Genomic DNA, 19,831 nt, shown 5'->3' with positions numbered 1-19,831 from the left:
TGGAATTTTGGACTCTTGCTGCTGATTCAAAGTGGAACGAGGAAGCCTTACAAGGAGTTTTTGTCAACGGTTTGACTGAATCCGTAAAGGACGAACTAGCCACCAGAGATGAACCTAGTAACCTGTTTCGTCTTGTTTCCCTGGCTATTACGTTGGATAACAGGTTACGGGAGAGGCGCCGGGAAAGGAGCGGCCAGTCACACAAGCCTAGACGAGTGATCGCACCCCTAGCTCCCCGCACCTCACCACCCCAGAGACGGTTCACTCCTCCAGGCTCGGTCATTACGCCCCGGGAGGAGCCCATGCAACTGGGTCGTGCTCGGCTCTCCCCTTCTGAACGGTCACAACACCTCCAGGCTGGTGAGTGTTTTTACTGCGGGGACGCTTCACACTTTCTGGCTAGTTGTCCCATGAAACCAAAAGACCAGGCTCGCTAGTTAACGTGGGCCAGCTAGCGAGCCCTGACCCTAATTCGGCACCCACCAATCCCCGATTACAAGTCCCAGCCATTTTTCAGTACCAGTCTTTGTCTCTGCCACTTTCTGTTCTCATTGACACCGGTGCCGAGGACAGTTTTATTAGCCAAGAGGTAGTTACCCAGGCCAATATTCCCATAGAGCAACTCCCGACACCCCTCCATGTCACGTCCTTAGACGGGCGCCTCCTCGCAACTGTAACACATCAAACCGTGCCAGTTGAGTTAACCCTGTCAGGCAACCATCATGAACACATCTGCCTCAAGGTTATGTCCCCCGCAACCACTCCCATCATCCTCGGTTACCCTTGGCTTAGTTTACATAACCCTCAAATCGACTGGACACACCACGCCATTCACGGTTGGAGTAGTCACTGTCACGCTAAGTGTTTGGGTTCAGCTGTGCCACCTACTACGGATGTACCCATGTCTCTGGTGGACCCCCCTGACCTGTCTTCTGTTCCTGTGGATTATCATGACCTAGCTGAAGTGTTCAGTAAGGACAAGGCACTCTCATTACCTCCCCATAGGCCGTACGATTGTGCCATAGAGTTGCTCAGTGGTGCCCCATTCCCTTCTAGCCGTCTGTATAATCTGTCTCGTTCTGAAAAAGACTCCATGGAAAAATACATAGGTGACTCATTGGCGGCTGGCATAATCCGCCCGTCATCGTCCCCTTTGGGGGCCGTTTTTTTTTCGTCGACAAGAAGGACAAGACACTACGTCCCTGTATTGACTTTAGGGGGTTGAATAAAATAACTGTCAAAAACAAATATCCCCTGCCGCTAATCAACTCTGCTTTCGAACCCCTTCAGGGAGCAACCATCTTTACCAAGCTGGACCTTCGAAATGCCTATCACCTGGTTAGGATTAGACATGGAGACGAGTGGAAGACGGCGTTCAATACGCCTTTGGGGCACTTTGAGTATTTGGTTATGCCTTTTGGACTCACTAACGCCCCTGCCGTTTTTCAGGCGTTGGTTAATGATGTTCTGAGGGATTTTTTGGACAGTTTTGTTTTTGTGTATTTGGATGATATTCTCATTTTTTCCAAGTCCCTAGCAGAGCACGTGGCACATGTTCGGCAAGTTCTCCACCGCCTCCTGGAGAACAAACTGTACGTGAAGGCTGAGAAATGAGAGTTTCACCAACAGTCGGTTCCGTTTCTGGGGTTCATCATCGAGAGTGGACAAGTCAAGGCTGACCCCGAGAAGATCAGGGCGGTGACAGAATGGCCCACGCCATCGACCCGTAAGCAACTCCAACGTTTTCTGGGTTTTGCAAATTTCTATAGACGATTCATTAAGGATTTCAGTCGAGTGGTCACTCCTCTCACCAAACTCACGTCCCCCAAGGTGCCCTTTATGTGGTCACCTGAGGCAGAGCAGGCCATGTGTACATTGAAAAGACTGTTTTCCTCATCCCCGGTACTGATTAACCCTGATCCTGCTTTGCAGTTCATTGTGGAGGTGGACGCTTCGGACTCTGGGGTGGGTGCTGTCCTCTCCCAACGGTCCCCCTCAGATCAGAAGCTTCACCCTTGTGCTTTTTTCTCTAAGAAGCTGTCACCAGCCGAGAAGAACTATGACGTGGGTAATCGTGAGCTACTGGAGGAGTGGCGGCATTGGCTGGACGGGACAGAGCAGCCATTTGTGGTCTGGACGGACCACAAAAATCTGGAATTCATCCAAACCACCAAGAGACTCAACTCCCGCCAAGCCCGTTGGGCTCTGTTTTTCAGCAGATTCAATTTCACCCTGACATTCCGTCCTGGGTCCCGTAATATAAAACCTGACTCTCTGTCCCGCCAGTTCACAGATTCTGAGGAGGCTGGCAACCCGGTAGCTGTCCTTTCCCCCTCCTGCGTTGTGGCTGCAGTCCAGTGGGAGATTGAGTCCCTCGTCAAAGCCGCTCAAGCCACAGACCCGGGACCAGGGGATGGACCCCCAAATCGTCTTTTTGTCCCTGAGGCGGTACGGGCTCAGGTGCTGCACTGGGTTCACACCTCTCGCTTCGCCTGTCACCCAGGTATGCAAAGGACTCTGTCTTTGTTAAAAAGACACTTCTGGTGGCCTTCCATGGAAGCAGACGTCCGGGCATATGTATCGGCATGTTCCACCTGTGCTCGTGGAAAAGCCTCTCATCAATCTCCCTCGGGTCTGCTTCAACCTCTTCCGGTCCCCAGTCGTCCCTGGTCCCATACTGCCGCCGGCTATGAGGGTTCACCCGACCTTCCATGTTTCGCAGTTGAAGCCCGTCTCCACCTGTCCTCTGTGTCCCCCCGCTGATCCCCCGCCTCCTGCTCGGCTGATTGATGACCACCCTGCCTACACGGTTCGGGAGCTCTTGGACGTACGTCGACGGGGTAGGGGTCTCCAGTACTTAGTGGATTGGGAGGGGTACGGGCCTGAGGAGAGATCGTGGATACCCAAACGTTTTATTCTGGACCCTCAGTTGATCAAGGACTTCCACCGTGACCACCCTGATAGGCCTGGCGGGTCGCCTGGAGGCGCCCGTTGAGGGGGGGGTACTGTTATGGGAGCGGTTTGTGTGTGTGTGTTGTCTTCCTTGTCCTCTGTGTCTGTCCATGTTGCTGGAGTGGCTGAAAGTAGGTCAAGGGGCGTGGCCGGGTGATCCACCTACCTGCACAGCTGCTGGCTATCCTGCAATCTCTTTCTGCTCAGCTGTTGCTGATTCTCTCATCACTGCTGCAGTATTTAGACCTGGTTGGAACCTGTCTTCGGCGCCAGATCGTTACAGCTACCAAAGTGGTAACTTGGCTCCCAGTGAATCGTGCTCTTAAGTTTTTGCCTCATGTTTTGTCTCTTGTGCTCCGCTCACCTATGTTTGTTTTTGTCCTCTCATCCAGACCTACACCACTCGACCTGTGCCTACGATCGCTGTGCCACCAGCCTTTCGCTCCTCGACTTTTCATCTCCTCGTTTGGATCCCTGTGAGAATTGTTTTTGGACACGCCACGCTCTGCCCACGCCGCTCCAGTCCTGTCTCCTCCACCAGCGCAGCTGACTGTCTCAGGCTGCTGAGTTTTTGTTGTGCCATTCATTAAAGACATTCTAAACATTTTCCTCCGTGTCTGTGTGTGATACTCCGTGTTCTGGGTCTTAGCCACAGCCATAACAGTGCGAGCAAGAAGGCCTACAAACCTAACCCAGTTACACCAGTTCTGTCAAGAGGAGTGGGCCAAAATTCCAGCAAGCTATTGTAGAAAGCTTGTGGAAGGATACCCAAAACGTTTGGCCCAAGTCAAACCGTTTCGGGGCAATTCTACCAAATCCTAAGGAAGTGTATGTATACTTCTGACTTTGAAAGTGATAAAAAAAATACATAAAAATTCTCCCTCGCTCGATTCTGACATTTAACAAATGCAAAAAATATGTTAATATGTATTGATCTAAAACAGAAAAAGTTTACTCTGATTTAATGTATGACAGTAAAGAAATAAGTTTTTGTGTCTTTCTCTAGTGTATGTAAATATCTGATTTCAACTGTATCTATGAGTTGGCCTACCTGGGGTTAGAAAAGTTCAAGAAATCACGCACTGGCGGGTGTCGCACATTAGAGATTGTGACGCATATTAAGAGCGAAACATTTTTTTTAACACATTTGTGTTACAAATTACAATAATACATTATTTAGATGTTACAAGATCACCAGAATCTTCAAATTTAGAATTACATTTTAAAAACAAACTTTAATTTCTTTAATTAAATACTCATTCATTATTTTCAAAAGCCACAGGGAGCCGCATCAGAGGGATGAAAGATCCGCGGGTTGCCGACCCCTGGTCTAGAGCAACAAGGACTGCTGTGCCACAACAAGCCAACAAGACAAGGGCTGCAGTAAAACGATCCCATAAAGTCTACTTCACAAAAATGCAAGATAAAAAAAAAATAAAATTTTTTAAAAAAAAAAAAAAAGGGGGGGAAAAAAAAAAAAAAAAAAAGTGGTGAAAAAACCCCCAAAAAAAAAATTTATTTCTTCCCCCGCTGCGAAAAAAAAAAAAAAAAAAAAAAAATTTTTTTTTTTTTTTTTGGGGTTGCGCCGGTACTATAGGTTTGTGAAGGGGTATTCAGGTATCAAACCTCTACATGATCTTACGTCTGGTTATCCACCATCACAGAAAAAGTTTAAACCAATGTTAAACAGGGTTCTTGCACCATTTTAAAAGTACAATTTAATGCTTTTTAAGACATCAACAAATATAATTTAAGACCCAAAAATGTCATAACAATTTCTTTGGAATACTCAATTTATTGCCTCCTACAATGGAAATCAAAACTTAAAGTTTTCCATTTGTTATCAATTATGTGCAATGTGTAAACTCTGCAAAAATACTTTTTCATGAGACCTTTTTTTCAAATTAGGAGACAGTATAATAACTAACAATAACACTTCCACCACTGTTTGGCCAATATAGATGTAAACACAATCAAAGCTCACAGTTGGCCTTTTTTTTATTTTTTTTATTTTGTTCCTTTGTGATGCAGAACAGAGCCAACATAACATACATAAGTTGGATTGCACTAAATAACACAATGCATTGCATGAAGGAACCATATAGAATAATGAAAATAATAACACTTTAATCGGACTCCATCATGGCTAAGTGGGAGACAGAATAATAATACTTCCAAGACTTAAAGCAGTCTCCATCATAAATAAGCTCAATAATCAAAGTCCTCAAAACAGCCTGTTCCAAGCCAAAAAGTTGACAAATAATGTACTGTTTGAAAACAAAAATGTTATCATGACTATTAATGAGAGAAACCAATGAATAGAGAGGTCCATTGTTTTGTTAACATCCCAAATTCTCAAGATATGTGGCGTAGCTCTGCCGCTCTCTTCTCAATTTCACGGTCTAGGTCCACCAAATCCCCTCTCTTTTCCTTGCAATAAATTTTAAATTCAATTTTATTTATAGTATCAAATCATAACATGAGTTATCTCGAGACACTTTACAGATAGAGTAGGTCTAGACCACACTCTATAATTTACAAAGCCCCAACAATAACAGTAATTCCCTCAATAAACCACATCTACCAACAGTTACACCCCTTAAACTCTGAGCTTATGTGTTGTTACCTGTTAGATTGTTACTAACCTAGCTCTGGGGAGTTTACTCCCCAGAGTCCTTATGTTTCTTCTTTGCCCAGAATATTTCCTTGGATTAGGGTGGCACCAAGACCTGGGTCTTGGGTGCAGCTGTCGCTGTGGACCTGCTACATCGGGGGTCGGCAACCTTAGTGCCACCATGGGCACGCCGGACCTTAACCAATGGCACGCTGGCAATATGTGTGCAAGAGAGTTATTGTGTTGAAATCATGGTTGAAATGCTGAAGCACTCTCTCATCCGCACGCCAAATTACAACGTTCAGAGTTGCGCGACCTGTTATTTACGGTAGTTTGATTGACTCATATCTCTGACTGGGAACAATACAAAGAGGATTACCAACGGCCGCTGGGGCAGATTAACACTAGTCTTGTTACTGTAAGTAGGCTACATTAAAATCTTCGTGAGTTAAAAGCCAAAACTTATCAATGCACTCACCTGTGTAGACCCGCATAAACATGTAGAATGCGTCCTGCTGCGTCCACCGATGCTCTGCTGTGCTACACTACACCCCGTAACGCCCTGCTATGGCCTGCTATGACATGAACTTCCACGATGACCTTCGAAGTCACTGTTCCATTATCTTTAATGTGACTATTATTGCCACTGTTCATCACACCCCCAACCGGCCCCGTCAGACACCGCCTACCAAGAGTCTGGGTCTGCCGAGGTTTCTTCCTAAAAGGGAGTTTTTCTTCACCACTGTCGCAACAGCCACTGCTAATGCTTGCTCTTGGGGGAATTGCTGTAATTGTTGGGGCTTTGGAAATTATAGAGTGTGGTCCAGACCTACTCTATCTGTAAGTGTCTCGAGATAACTCTTGTTATGATTTTATACTAGAAATAAAATTGAATTGAATTGTCAAAGTGAACATAGACCTGTGACCTGACTGGAGCACATAACCAGTCCTCTGCCGACTCTGCCCGGAGTGGCAGCACTGAGCACCGGGGCAGTATTGGTGTTTACACCGCTAGCATATGAGCTTTGGGCCGCACTAACGTTACTCAATTTTACACCACACTTAGTATGAATAATAGTATGGGATTACAAACACAATCGTAACGTTACTTACACTGAAATGTCCTCGGCTCTGGAGTGACCCATGAACTCCAACCCATAGTAGCGGTAGATGAAGTGGTGTGTGCCAGTCTCATCATCAGTAGTCCAGAACCGCAAATGAATGTCCATTTGTTTACCATTTGTCATTTTATTCATGCTTTCGTCAAACATGACAACATATGGCTTCTCACTAACGCTGCACGATAGCTCCTTCTTGATGATTGAAGCGATGCCATATTTGGCGACATATGCCGTTTTATTTTCACCACAGGTGAATGACTTTGCAAGCTGCGAATCGGGGAACATGGCAGCAAAGACGCCACGTATGTCCTCGTTAGATTTAAATGAATTGTGCCTCGTCACAGTATGGAGAACCCACAGTACCTCTGCCTTTTGGATGTCTGGCAGTGAAATGAAACTTGTTATAGCCGACCGAGAGGTGGCGTCTGAACTTGTAACGTTGTTAGGTTGTGCTGCATACAATGCAGGGATTAGCCTGGCCCCGCTATGGCTAGCTGCTGCCACGTACCACTGGTGCTTTCCTCCTTTCATATGCGACTCGATGGCTTTGAGCCCCATGGTCCCTAATGAAAAAGTCTTTTTGCAGAATTTACACATTGCCTCATTGTTGTTTTCAGCCGGCACCAACCACCTCCTAAATACATCCTCTTCCATCCACTTGTCGTTAAATTTGCACTTCCCCTCTTCTTTGCATGTTGAACCTCATCTCGACAAAACCGCGTAATGGCGGCACGCAGCCTGACGTCAGCGTCTCTAGCTGACGTACCGTAAAACAGCTATTAATCGCGGAGACTCTCATTTCACACCATACTAAATTAATCAACTATTAGATGTTTTACGGTGGGCCATTGTGCTTTCCCATCATCATTAAGCGAACCGGCTGAAAATCTAATACCTACAGCAACTTTACGATAAATTTAAGACAATTTAAGACTTTAATTACCCGGATTTTAATTTAAGACATTTTAAGACTTTTTAAGGACCCGCGGGAACCCTGTTAAACCAAGAACATTACCTGAACCCCAAATAACCATTCTTTGGCCGATGGACGCCTGCTTTTCAGCAGGCCTTTGAAACTGTCATTCATAAACTTACTACTGCTCCGGTTCTTGCTTTTGCCGATCCCCAAAAGCCATACTTTGTTCATACGGATGCCAGCTCCACAGGTCTTGGAGTTGTGTAGTATCAAGAACAAGAAGGGGAAAAGAGAGTCATTGCTTATGCCAGCAGAGGGTTTTCCCATAGTGAATCCTGTTACCCAGCTCATAAGATTGAATTCCTTGCCCTGAAACTGTCAATGACAGAAAATATCTGTGACTATTTGTATGGTACTCAATTCACAGTGGTGACATACAGCAACCCTCTCACTTACCTTCTGACATAAGCCAAATTGGATGCTACCAGTTATAGGTGGCTTGCCTCATTATCCACCTTTTTATTCAAGATTTTGTTTCGTGCTGGCAAGCAGAGTGCAGATGCAGATGGACTTTCTTGCAGACCTCATGGTGATCTATCAGATGATCTCAAGTCTCAGAAGGAGAGAGAGCGAATATGGAAATCCCCCCAACATCATCTGGCTGATCCTGGTTTGGTTTCCATTGATCAACACACCATCCAAGCCATCAGTGACAGACAGCTCATCTACAGTTCAACTGACATAGACACCCAAAATCATGGTCTTGCCCTTGTTCAGTTACTTTCAACTTTTGCTGATGCACTCCTTGACAGTGTCAGTTTGGATTCTACATCCTTCCTCAGATTACAGAAAAACAATGGGAAGACCAAACCATCAGACCTTCAAAATCTCAATTGGAATATGGAGAGACACCACCGCCTACCTTGAGGGATGAACTTCCAGATTTGCCCCTTCTTCTTCGAGAATTAAATTGCTTAGAGCTCTAAAACAACATTCTAGTAAGGAGTAAGAAAGTAGGACCTCAATATTCCTATCAGCTTGTCCTTCCACAGGAAATTTGCCACTAAGTCCTGACCAGTATACATGATTAGATGGGTCACATGGGGATAGTGAGAACACTTGACCTGGCCCGAGCTAGATTCTATTGGCCAAAAATGTCTTCCGATGTTTGCATAAAGATAAAGACTTGTGAAAGGTGTGTGAAAAGAAAATTCATACCATGAGCAAGCTGCACCTTTTGTGAACATAAAGACAACCAGGCCCCTGGAACTTGTTTGCATGGATTTTCTATCGTTGGAACCAGACAGAACTGGGCTCAAGGACATTCTTGTAATTACAGACCATTTTACAAAATATGCATTAGCCATTCCCACACCCAACCAAAAAGCCAGGACGGTCACCAAATGTCTATGGGACAACTTCCTCATCCACTATGGAAATAAAGGAACTATGCGACATGGCTGGAATCCACAAAATAAGAACCACACCATATCATCCAAGAGGAAACCCAGTTGAGCGTTTCAATCATACACTGTTGCACATGCTTTAGGGATCAGGACAAAACACACTGGAAGGACTTTGTGAAACCGTTTGTAGCATACAATTGTACTAAGAATGATGTCACTGGATTTTCACCCTACAAACTTATGTTCCGATGCCAAACACAATTGCACCTTTACTTAGCTTTTGGACTACCTGTGACAGAGGACCAGCATACATCCCATTCTAAGTATGTACAAAATCTCAAATCCCACTTGGAGAAAAGCAAAAAAATTGCCACAGACATGCAGAAAAAGTCATGCAAAGAAACAAACTCAGATTTGACAGGCATGTTACTGCCTCGGATTTATCTGTGGGAGATTGTGTCTTGGTCAGAAATGTTGGGTTTAGAGGCAGACACAAACTTGCTGACAAATGGGAATCTAAAGTCTACATTGTTATAAAGAGAGCTGGTACTCTTCCTGTCTACACTGTCAGACCTGCGAATAAAGACAGTCCTCTACGAACACTTCACAGGGACCTTCTGCTTCCTTGTGGGTACTTACCTGCACAGATAGAAATTCCAGTTGGGAAACAAACTCGGAGACCGGGAACTCATGCAAATCCAGATCCTTCTGGTAGTCATGTAGATTCAGACGGTTTATCAGAGGAAGATGACATTTCAACCCATTGTTGCAGTGGATTACCCAGCTCTGGACCTTTTAGATTCAACACCATAATTTACATCCCAAAAGATTCAATTATGGCACCTTCAACTGCGGTTTCTATAAGTGCAGAGACCCCACAACGCGCAGTGTCTGTTACAAATCTAGAAGCTGCAGAGAACGCTGCTCCTAATCTGTCTGACTATACCGAGACAGCCAACAGCCCTGCAAGTCCAAATATACCTGAGGATGCAGGGCTCAGGTTAGACTCAACAGCTAATGATGCTGCAGAGGAGAGTGCCTATTCTCCTACGGGAAATGACTTGCTTGTTTCTCTTGAAACCTTCAATATGGAGTATGACGAAGAACCACCTACGAGACCTTCAAATAGAACAAGGAAACCCCTGGATCGACTCCAGTATACAAAATTTTAGGTTTCAGGTTTTTGTGTTAGATGGACCTGGCTACCATGATGGCGAGCTACCCATGACCTGTGGATGTGGACTATCTTCATTATGGATTACCAACCCTTCCTTGCCAGAGTGTGTGGGAGGATGATTTGAACTGAACACAAAAATGAACTGAACTTTTGTTTTTGCTTGGACTTAACTGTCTCTGGAAAATGAGAAGTATTTAATAGGCCTATTGTGTGTTATTTTGTATGTTTTGTTGAGATGATTACAATACAATACCTTATTTAAAAACATTTTTCTGTGTTCTGGTCAGTGGTATTCATACACATTGGGCTCCCAAACGAAACTATCTATACGGAACACGGATAAACTATGGTCCACTACTATTGTTCCTACAATCGTTGTGTCCATTGTTACTGTATCACATTCCTTGTATTGGAATGATTAGAATTAATCAGAGGAGAGCACTCATGTAGAATAGAACAGAATACAACACTATTGTCCAGCCAAGGCCAAATCTTCTTAATTCTTACTAAAAAGATAAAAACATCCTACATACACACAGTTATATTTTTTCTGTGTACAATGTATGTATTTGTTACTAATATAATGTCTATATAACTTCCATTGTTTCAGTTTGACACTAGTTGATTGAGTGTCTGTGCTTCTACAGGTCCTCCCACTATCTCCAGCACCCAGACCCAGCAGGTGCTCTACGGAGAAAAGGGTGAGATCAAGTGCTTCATCCGCAGCACCCCTCCTCCCGACCGCATCGTAAGTCATTTCATTCTTCCTTCAATTTACTGATATATTTTCATGTTCACTCTCTCACGTACATTACATGTCATTTCGCTGATGCTTTTATCCAAAGCGACTTACAATTGCTATATATCTCAGAGGTCGCACGCCTCTGTAGAAACTAGGGGTTAAGTGCCTTGCTCAGGGACACATTGGTTGATGTATCGCAGTGGAAATCAAACCCAGGTCTCCCACACCAAAGGCACGTGTCATATCCACTGTGCCATCACCTCTGCCATACACACTAAGCACTGAGCTGTTCCTTAAGGAGCTTCCCCGATCTGATAACAAGTCTAAAAAATGCTTTCACACTAGAAACGAACCAGACCATGGTTCAGTTTCATCCGGACCGAGACTACCTCTTTTGGTCAGACCAAATTTAGGCTGTTAACCGTGGAGGTTTCACACCTTTAATTTTGGTTGGGATCAAACTGAAAAGTGTGAAGGTCCAGACCAAACGAGATAGGTGTGAAAGCCCCCTAAGAGATTATTCTTAAAGCCAACAGCATGAATTATTATTATATAAGTAGGAATTATTATATATTATAAGTAGGAAAAGTGGGGGAAACAGGAAACCAGGCTAACACCATGTTTAAAAAAAGTTGTAAGTCAGTCTGCTTGTAATGCATCACAGGGCTCCTCAGGTAGTGTGAATGTTTTAAGATTCAAGAACTCATTGTGAAAGCACAACAAAATTGCAAATAGCACAAAGCCCCTGCATCTGTGCGCGCCACCATCTTACTCATCCCTATTGCTGCATTCCTTATATTACGATTATGTACATGTGTGAATAAGCCTGAAAATGTTGTTATAGGTGTGCTCCCAGTAACGTGCATGTTGTCCCTCAGGCCTGGTCCTGGAAGGAGACAGTTTTAGAGTCTGGCACGTCTGGACGCTACACTGTAGAGACAGTCAGTACAGAGGAGGGGGTGATCTCCACACTGACCATTAGTAACGTTGTCCCCGCTGATTTCCAAACTATCTACAACTGCACGGCATGGAACAGCTTTGGCTCTGACACTGAGATCATACGACTCAAAGAACAAGGTGAGGACAACAACATAGACAGAAATCTTAATGTAGGTTATCATAATAATACTGAGAATACTTACCTGAAGCTGCTGGTAGCCAGTGCTGAAAACTGACTGTACTTTTAGCATGCAACCTAAACGTTACAGTAGGGAAAGTTCATGTTATGGGTAGGATTGGGCATCGACAACCGATTCCTACTTGGAATTGTTTCAAAAATTACGATTCCAGGAATAGTTTATTTATTGGAATCGTTTGGAAGATTTGGTTTCAAATCCGATCATCGGTTCCAAATTTAACAAGCGCAAGTTTTGTTTTCCGTAGCGTTCTGCTGTACTTGTTGTATTGCAGCCATGGAGCCAACTCCACCCCTCAAAGAATCAGAATCGATAAGAACCGGAATTGAAAGGAAGAAACGGAATTGGAAACAGAATTGTTAAAATCCAAACGATGCCCAACCCTAGTTATGGGCTTAACAACTGTACATATAGCATCGTGGCTGTCAAAAAAAACAAAAACAGGACTAGTCAGTGGTTGATTATTACTCAAAGGCAAAATTCTTATTTGCTTAACAAGAGCCGGCACGTATCAGTTTTTTTACACATAAATGATGGATTTGTTTCTTGGGATTACTAGCGGGAGGTCTTGTGGAGGGGTAGCCTGGGTAAACCCTGACGAACTTCCGGCAAATTTGAGATTTGCTCTGCAAGTCAGTCTGGCAAAGAGCCCATTCAAACCCATTTCCAATGTCCCCAAAATCGAGGCACCAATCACAACCGCTGAGGCGGGCTTTACACCAATCACAACTGTTGAGGTGGGCTTTACACCAATCACAACCGTTGAGGCGGGCTTTACGCAACGTCGATAGCGCAGCGACAGCAATAGCGCAGCGACAGCAATAGCGCAGCGACGGCGAGCAGCTTTTTGTTTACATTCAACATGATGGCCACCGAAGTGCAGCGTCACCCAGATCTTTGGTCTGATTGGTTGGACTATCCAATGCGCCCAGAGGCATTTGAGCGGCGTCCGTTGGTGACGCCCTTTGGAAATGAACTATCAATGAACCTTTCCCAGACCCACTCTCAGTTACAGCTGAGAAGGGTCTGGTGTCAGCCAGGCTAGTGGAGGGGGGGCTTTCCCCCTCCCATTGTTTTAGTTGTTTTTGTTTTCAGATTCTTTGTTTATATATTTCTTTTTGTTTTGTTTCTTTTCTTATTCTCATAGCTCTCTTATGTTCATTATCCTGCTTAAATATCACTTCTGTGCCTATTACTTTCTGCCTGTCTAATAACTCCGACACTGCAGGAAAAAGTTTTAAACATTATGAAGGTAAAACATGAAACACAAGCACTGAACTGCCTGGGAGTTTGTGTAACAATAGGTGACTGTGTCCTGCAACAGCAAAGCAAAGTAGTCACTTCGACTCTCGCTTCATCTTATTTTCTTTCTCTCTTTCTCTGCTGCCTTCACGTGCGGTCAGAAATGTTGACAACCCCGTTACCTTCCTCTTTCTTTGTGTTGGCATTCTAACCTCCGGTGGATTTGTGAGGACTATGGTTAACGTGCTCCTCAGATCTCTGCAGGGTAAATCCAGACAGCTAGCTAGACTATCTGTCCAATCTGAGTTTTCTGTTGCACAACTAAAACTGCTTTTGAACGTACACATGTTCCACCAAAACAAGTTCCTTCCCGAGGCTATTTTGCAGAGGCACCGTCATTGTGTCCGGGCTTAGCGCTACCCAAGACGATTGTGATTGGTTTAAAGAAATGCCAATAAACCAGAGCATGTATTTCATTACATCCAGGAATGCTATGAGGACTAGCCAGACATACAAATACATATATATATATATATATATATATATATATATATATATATATATATATATATATATATATATATATATATATATATATATATACGGAGTGTCTATTTGCACCCCCGGTACGAATAGCCTCGGCCACACAGCTGAGCTATTCACACCCTGTGACGTAACAACAAAAACACGTTGCTCACGTGCACCGAAATCATGGAGGACGTTCATCTTCCATGACCGCAGAAACTGGCATATTAGGAAAGTTTTGTCTCTAAAGTTTATAACAATTGAATTTCTAGCAGAAAATGGATACTACAGTTGCGCTTTCTGTCTTCAGTGAAAGCATACAACCGTTAGTTTGCTAGTTAGTACCTATTTTTTGTATATAGTATGGTTACCTAGCAACCGAGGCTTGAAGGCTTGAACAGTTGAATACCATTCTGTAAGAACTGCTAGGTGAGTGGTTAGAACACTGACCTTTGGTCTGGGAGTCTGGAGTTTGATTCCCTGGTGAGGTGATCTTGTGTTTTTCATTTTGGATTGGATAATTTGCATGCAATTGCACAAGTCAGGGCCCGCGAACGCAACATTTTTTTTTGCAGGGTGGTAGGGGAAGACTCATGAATATGCCTGCTCTGGTTGGGTTGGATAGGTTTAGGCAAGAGGAGTGGGATTTGTTATGGTTAGGGTAAGAATGTCAGGGCGATAATATTCCAAAAGGTGTAATACATGAGTAGTATGGATAACTGTGTAAATATATGCCAAGGTACTGTAAATGCACAGGGGTGCAAATAGCATACATTGATATTTGTACCAGACGGGGTATTAATAGAACACATTTCTCTGTGCACCGGCGGGGTACGAATAGCATTCATTTCTTATTGCACCAGGGTACGAATAGCATACATTGCTAATTGTACCAGGGGTGCAAATAGCCTCACCCATATTATATATATATATATATATATATATATATATATATATATATATATATATATATATATATATATATATATATACATATATATGTGTGTGTATATATATTTGTGTGTATATGTACGTATATGTTTATTTCAACCATAACTAGAGTTGTGATTGTTGGGAAAGTGGAAAAACGAACCAATCCTTTCCATAATGTTGTCAGACACTAGAATATTAATCTGAGCCTGTCAGCGGCAAAACAAACACTTTAGTGAAGGTAAATACAAGCTGGACAATTGCCCTATTAACTTATATTGTAGCTTGTTTCACTGCTGCCGACTGCAGAGATCTCTCTTAATACAGGACCAATGTCAAAGATTGTTGTTCCATCAGTCACTTAGACACAAACACATAGGAAAATAGGTCCAGGTTGAAAAAAAGTGTGTTATGGAGTATTATGATACTAGACCTTATAAGTCATTATAAAATGCTTTATAATGTGATGATTATTGTTTTTAAAGCATTATGAATATTCATGAATGCTTAGAACTATTCTTATACAACACTATAAGCAGATTATAACGCATTATATATGTGTTTTAAATGGGTTATAAACACAGGCTTCATAGAAAGTGTTACCAAATTAAGCTAAATAAATCCATAAATGAATCCATAAATAACTTTACATAATGTTTGATCTCCGCTTCACTTCAAGCTTCACTTCGGGGACTGCAGATGGAAACTAGCATTAGCTAACTCTGGTACAAAACATCTTTTTGTAAGATTAATGTATTGTATGTATATATTGTACATTGTCCCTGACAAATAAACTAATTCAATAAATAAAGCTAGCGTCATTCTGATAGTCTGATTGATAGCATCAAACCTAACATTGGGGCCTTTCAAAAGAGGGCTTTTGTGCGATCGTAGGCCTTGCAGAAGCTTTGTTAAGTCTGTAACTGCAATATATTTAGTAATTCCAGCTTGATAAATCCACAATCTTTTTCTTTTGGTGTTTGCAGCTGGCATCTGCAATGTTTCAGATGCTGCCAATTTTCAGACTGTGCTTCTACATTTACTGAAAGTGGAATGAACAAGACAAAATAATTATATAACAGTGTAAAAATGTAATAAATAAGGTGTGATTCTCATTTGCACATTTGGACAGTATTGTAGGAGGTGTTTTGGAGATGACACAACTAGCGTTTTGGATAAAAGAATACAGACTTCAGGGAAAAAATCTTAATATTTTTATATTTGTGTAAGTTAGTGTTCATTTTTGTTTACCCAAGATTGCCAAGACTTGGGTAAGTGAAGCAACCGCACAGCGAAGTCCTTTTGAAATGTCCTTCTGTATTTGTTCAGATACTCTGCGACTGGCTGTCATCATCGGTGTGGCAGTGGGAGCCTTCCTCGCCCTCTCCATCCTCCTGGGGACCTTAGGCGCTTTCTGCTGCACCAGATTCCAGAGAAGTAAGATCTCACTGATTTAAAGCTTTGGGTCAAACAAAAACACACAAAATGCAGTGTTTCTTTGCTTTTTCATTCTGTGCAAGTGATTTCTGTAAACTGTGTGGTTCATGAGTTTTTCCGACATTGTCAGTGACAGAAAACATATTTTCATTGGCTCTGTGCTGCTTTTTGTCACCCAACACTAGCAGTCTAAACCTTACCTTGACCTTTTCTGTCTGAGCCTAAAATGTATAAATGTTGTCACTCTGTGGTTATAAAATCTTGTGAATTTCAATGGTCAGTTTTGTAGAATCAAAGGTTACACCTCTCTGGGAACCATCACAATATTGTAGTGGAGAGGTTTGTGTCCCAATGAGGTCTGTGTTGTCTGGAGCCTGGTGCTCCTGGTAGGGTCTCACATGGCAAAGTGGTATCAGGCGAGGGGCCAAACTAAGAATTGTTCTAAAAGACCCTACAGTAAACCGAGAAAGGAGTTACCCAGCCGGACAAAGCCCGAAAAAGGCATGTGGCTCCACCCTCTCCATCCTATTGGCCCACCACCTATGGGAGGAACTGCTGGTGTTGGGTGCGCCGCCACACGGTTGCAAGGTACCAAAAGGCCGGAAGAGCTGCAGCCTCTGCTGTGTAAGAGACAAAGCAGAGTGTTCCTCCTGTTGCTCTGGTCTCAAAATATCTGACCAAAGGACTACCATTGAAAATTAGCCGGCTGGCTAACACTAGCACATTTAAAGAAATGAATCGATGTGCATTGTCCAATTTCCTTGGTGGAAGTCACCGAGGTTATTAAAATCAGAATCAGAAAAGAATAAGCAACAAGTAAGCAACACTTATAAGGAATTTGCCTTGGTTGTTGGTGCATACATAAACATATTAAAGATCAAAATGAAATGAACAAACAATAAATACAGAAACAAATATGTACATAAAACTGTTTAACATGAAGAAAAAAGAGGCTGTATGGACTGGTGCAGGACGTGTGAACATGTTGAGGGATGTGCAAAGTTCAGGATCTATAGAATGTGCAGAGGACAGGTATATAGTCCAGGATGAAGGATTAATGTCAGCGGGGGTCCGGGGCCTTGTTAATGAGACTGAGTGCAGAGGGGAAGACATTGTTTTTGTGGCGGGAGGTTGATGTCCATCCCACAGTGGCAAAGGCCCCGGGATTGATGAGATCCGTCTAAGAAATACTGAGAGCTTTGGGTGTGGAGGGGCTGTCATAGTGACACACACACACACACACACTCATTCACACAAATTTCCACTGGTTGCGGAACGGCTGCGGAATGGCTTTGTGCTCTGCCGTCCGTCAATACCCACCAGGTCCGGATTTGTTGCAGAACTGACTGACAGCTGTAGTCTCAAGGACCCACGAGATCTCGCGAATTCACGTAGAATAAACCCACAAAACCAACAAGTTTGTTTGTTTCCATCCAGAGGAGTAGAGAGGAAACAGCTCTGTGCTGTGTTTTCAAGGTGTAGTACAGGGAAATATGATCCGCCATGAGCACTATGTATTTTATTTGGAAAATGAACCAGATGTTTTATTTTGTTTCTATGCTCGACTTCCTATCCCGCACAAACATCTGAATTGTGCTGAATTGCTGCGGAGCTCTCCGTCATCTGGCAAAAATAGAAGCTCTGTGCATCTGCTCCGGAGGGCCGATCGCCGGAGCTGGGACTCAGTCAGAACGCAGCCGTTCTGCAGTCAGTGGAAATACACACATTGACTTTAATGGAAACCTATTGGCTCTGCCGCCGTTCCGCAGGTGTTCCACAGCCGTTCCGCAACCAGTAGAAATTGCCAGTTACGGGGTGAGCGAGAGAACTGTTCTGTAGAGTGTAGAGAAGAAGGATCGGCACAGAGAAATGCGCGCCTGGTATAAACAGCCAGGCACGTGATCCGGCACGAATCCTCACGTCACAGGCTATTTGCGGCGCTTCTGCGTGCAGTATGATTCTGCTGTCAGCCTCCCTGGTAAAGTCTACTCCAAAGTGCTGGAAAGTAGGGTTAAGCTATTAGTCGAACCTCAGATTAAAGAGTAGAAATATGGATTTCATCCTGGAAGCTCTTCACTCTCGCAAGGATTCTGGAGGGGGTCTGGAAGTATGCCCATCCGGTCTACATGTGTTTTGTGGTTCTGAAGGAGGCGTATGGCTGGTTGCCCTGAGATATACTGTGGGAGGTGCTGCGTAAGTATGGGCTGAGGGGGTCCTTCTCAGGAGTATCCAATCCCTGTACATCCAAAGCGAGAGCTGTGTCTGGGTTCTGGGCAGTAAATTCGACTCGTTGCAGGTGGGTGTTGGCCTCCGCCAGGTCACCAATCCTGTTTGTGATATTCATGGACAGGATATAGAGGCGTGGTGAAGATGGGTTGAAGTTCTGCGGTCTGGGGATCTCATTGCTGCTTTTTACACTCTGAAGAACATTTTGATTGTATTTGTCTAAAGATAGAGTTTACTTGGCCTCTGTTTATATCTGCTTCACTGTGTGAAAGGCAGAATCTGCGACCCCACAAATAACTAAATGTGCTTTACTCATATGTGGTCTTACTCAGCTTGGTGGCTTGTAGCTCTGTCAACAGTTTTTTGTCTTGTAAATATTTTCTAATAACTGCTCTGTTGTTTTTGTTACTATCTACAGAGGATGTCCATCTGGTCATGTCTTCTCTTCCCGTGTCCCTTTCACGCCAGAGAGATGTGAAAACAGAGAGTAAGACCTTTAATAAACAGTGTGTGAATGATTCCATGTTCACAGTTTGATGAGCAGTGCCTGCAGATGCTTCCACTTGGACAATCATTGTTGAGTATATATATTATATAATTCCAAACAAATTCTAAGGTTACCCTCCAAGTAAGTATCCTCCATAGCATCTTCCTACCACAGTGTACCATACATAACTACATAACAATGGAAATATGTCATCTTAGCCTAAACAGTTAAATTCAGGGAATCGCAGAGCTACACATATGGACTCCGGGGAGTAAACTCCCCAGAGCTAGGTTAGTAACAAGCAGTTCTGGGACAGGATGCATACAAAAGGAAACAAGTGAAAACTGAGATGAGAGAGCAGCTCAGTGTCTCATAGGAAGGAAGGAACTTCCCCGGTAGTCTAGAATTTTAATAGCATAACTAAGAGAGGCAGGTTAGCTTAGAGAGAGGTGCCGGATCGGGCTTGAACTCTCCCCTGCCGGATCGGGCTGTACTGGCCTGCCTCCCTCTACTCTCACTATATTATTGATTATATGATAAATAAATCTGATGACTACGAAGAGAAGCAGGTGGGCCGGGTTAGGCGGACGCTGCAACTCCTCACTCCCTAACTATAAGCTTTATCAAAGAGGAGGGTTTTTAAGTTTACAATTAAATGTGGTGACGGTGTCTGCCCCTTGAACCCAGACTGGGAGCTGGTTCCATAGGAAAGGAGCCTGGTAGCTGAAGGCTCTGGCACCCAGTCTACTTTTAGAGACTCTAGGAACCACAAGTAACTCTGCATTCTGGGAGCGCAGTGCTCTAGTGGGACAATAAGGTACTAAGAGCTGTTCTAGATAGGATGGTGCTTGACCATTTAGGGCTTTGTAGGTCAGGAGAAGGACTTTAAAGTCAATCCTGAATTTTACAGGAAGCCAATG

At 43.6% G+C, this 19,831-nt stretch overlaps 1 protein-coding gene across 2 annotated transcripts in view; it reads left to right on the top strand.

The window, feature by feature from the left end:
* The window catches only part of LOC120575647 (kin of IRRE-like protein 3), a 363,304-nt gene that overhangs the window by 330,898 nt on the left and 12,575 nt on the right, over window positions 1–19,831 (top strand). Inside the window, exons 10-13 of one of the 2 annotated variants that reach the window (XM_039826471.1) lie at window positions 10,834–10,934; window positions 11,807–12,005; window positions 16,091–16,198; window positions 18,843–18,911. In XM_039826471.1, coding sequence (XP_039682405.1) covers window positions 10,834–10,934; window positions 11,807–12,005; window positions 16,091–16,198; window positions 18,843–18,911 — 477 coding nt within the window. The remainder of the gene's footprint in view (window positions 1–10,833; window positions 10,935–11,806; window positions 12,006–16,090; window positions 16,199–18,842; window positions 18,912–19,831) is intronic. The other variant, XM_039826472.1, reaches the window with a different exon arrangement.

Source organism: Perca fluviatilis, chromosome 16 (assembly GCF_010015445.1).
Source record: "Perca fluviatilis chromosome 16, GENO_Pfluv_1.0, whole genome shotgun sequence".
Classification (NCBI taxonomy): Eukaryota; Metazoa; Chordata; class Actinopteri; order Perciformes; family Percidae; genus Perca; species Perca fluviatilis.
The sequence above is the reverse complement of the archived record's forward strand: the minus strand, read 5'-3'. Positions and strand labels throughout refer to the sequence as shown.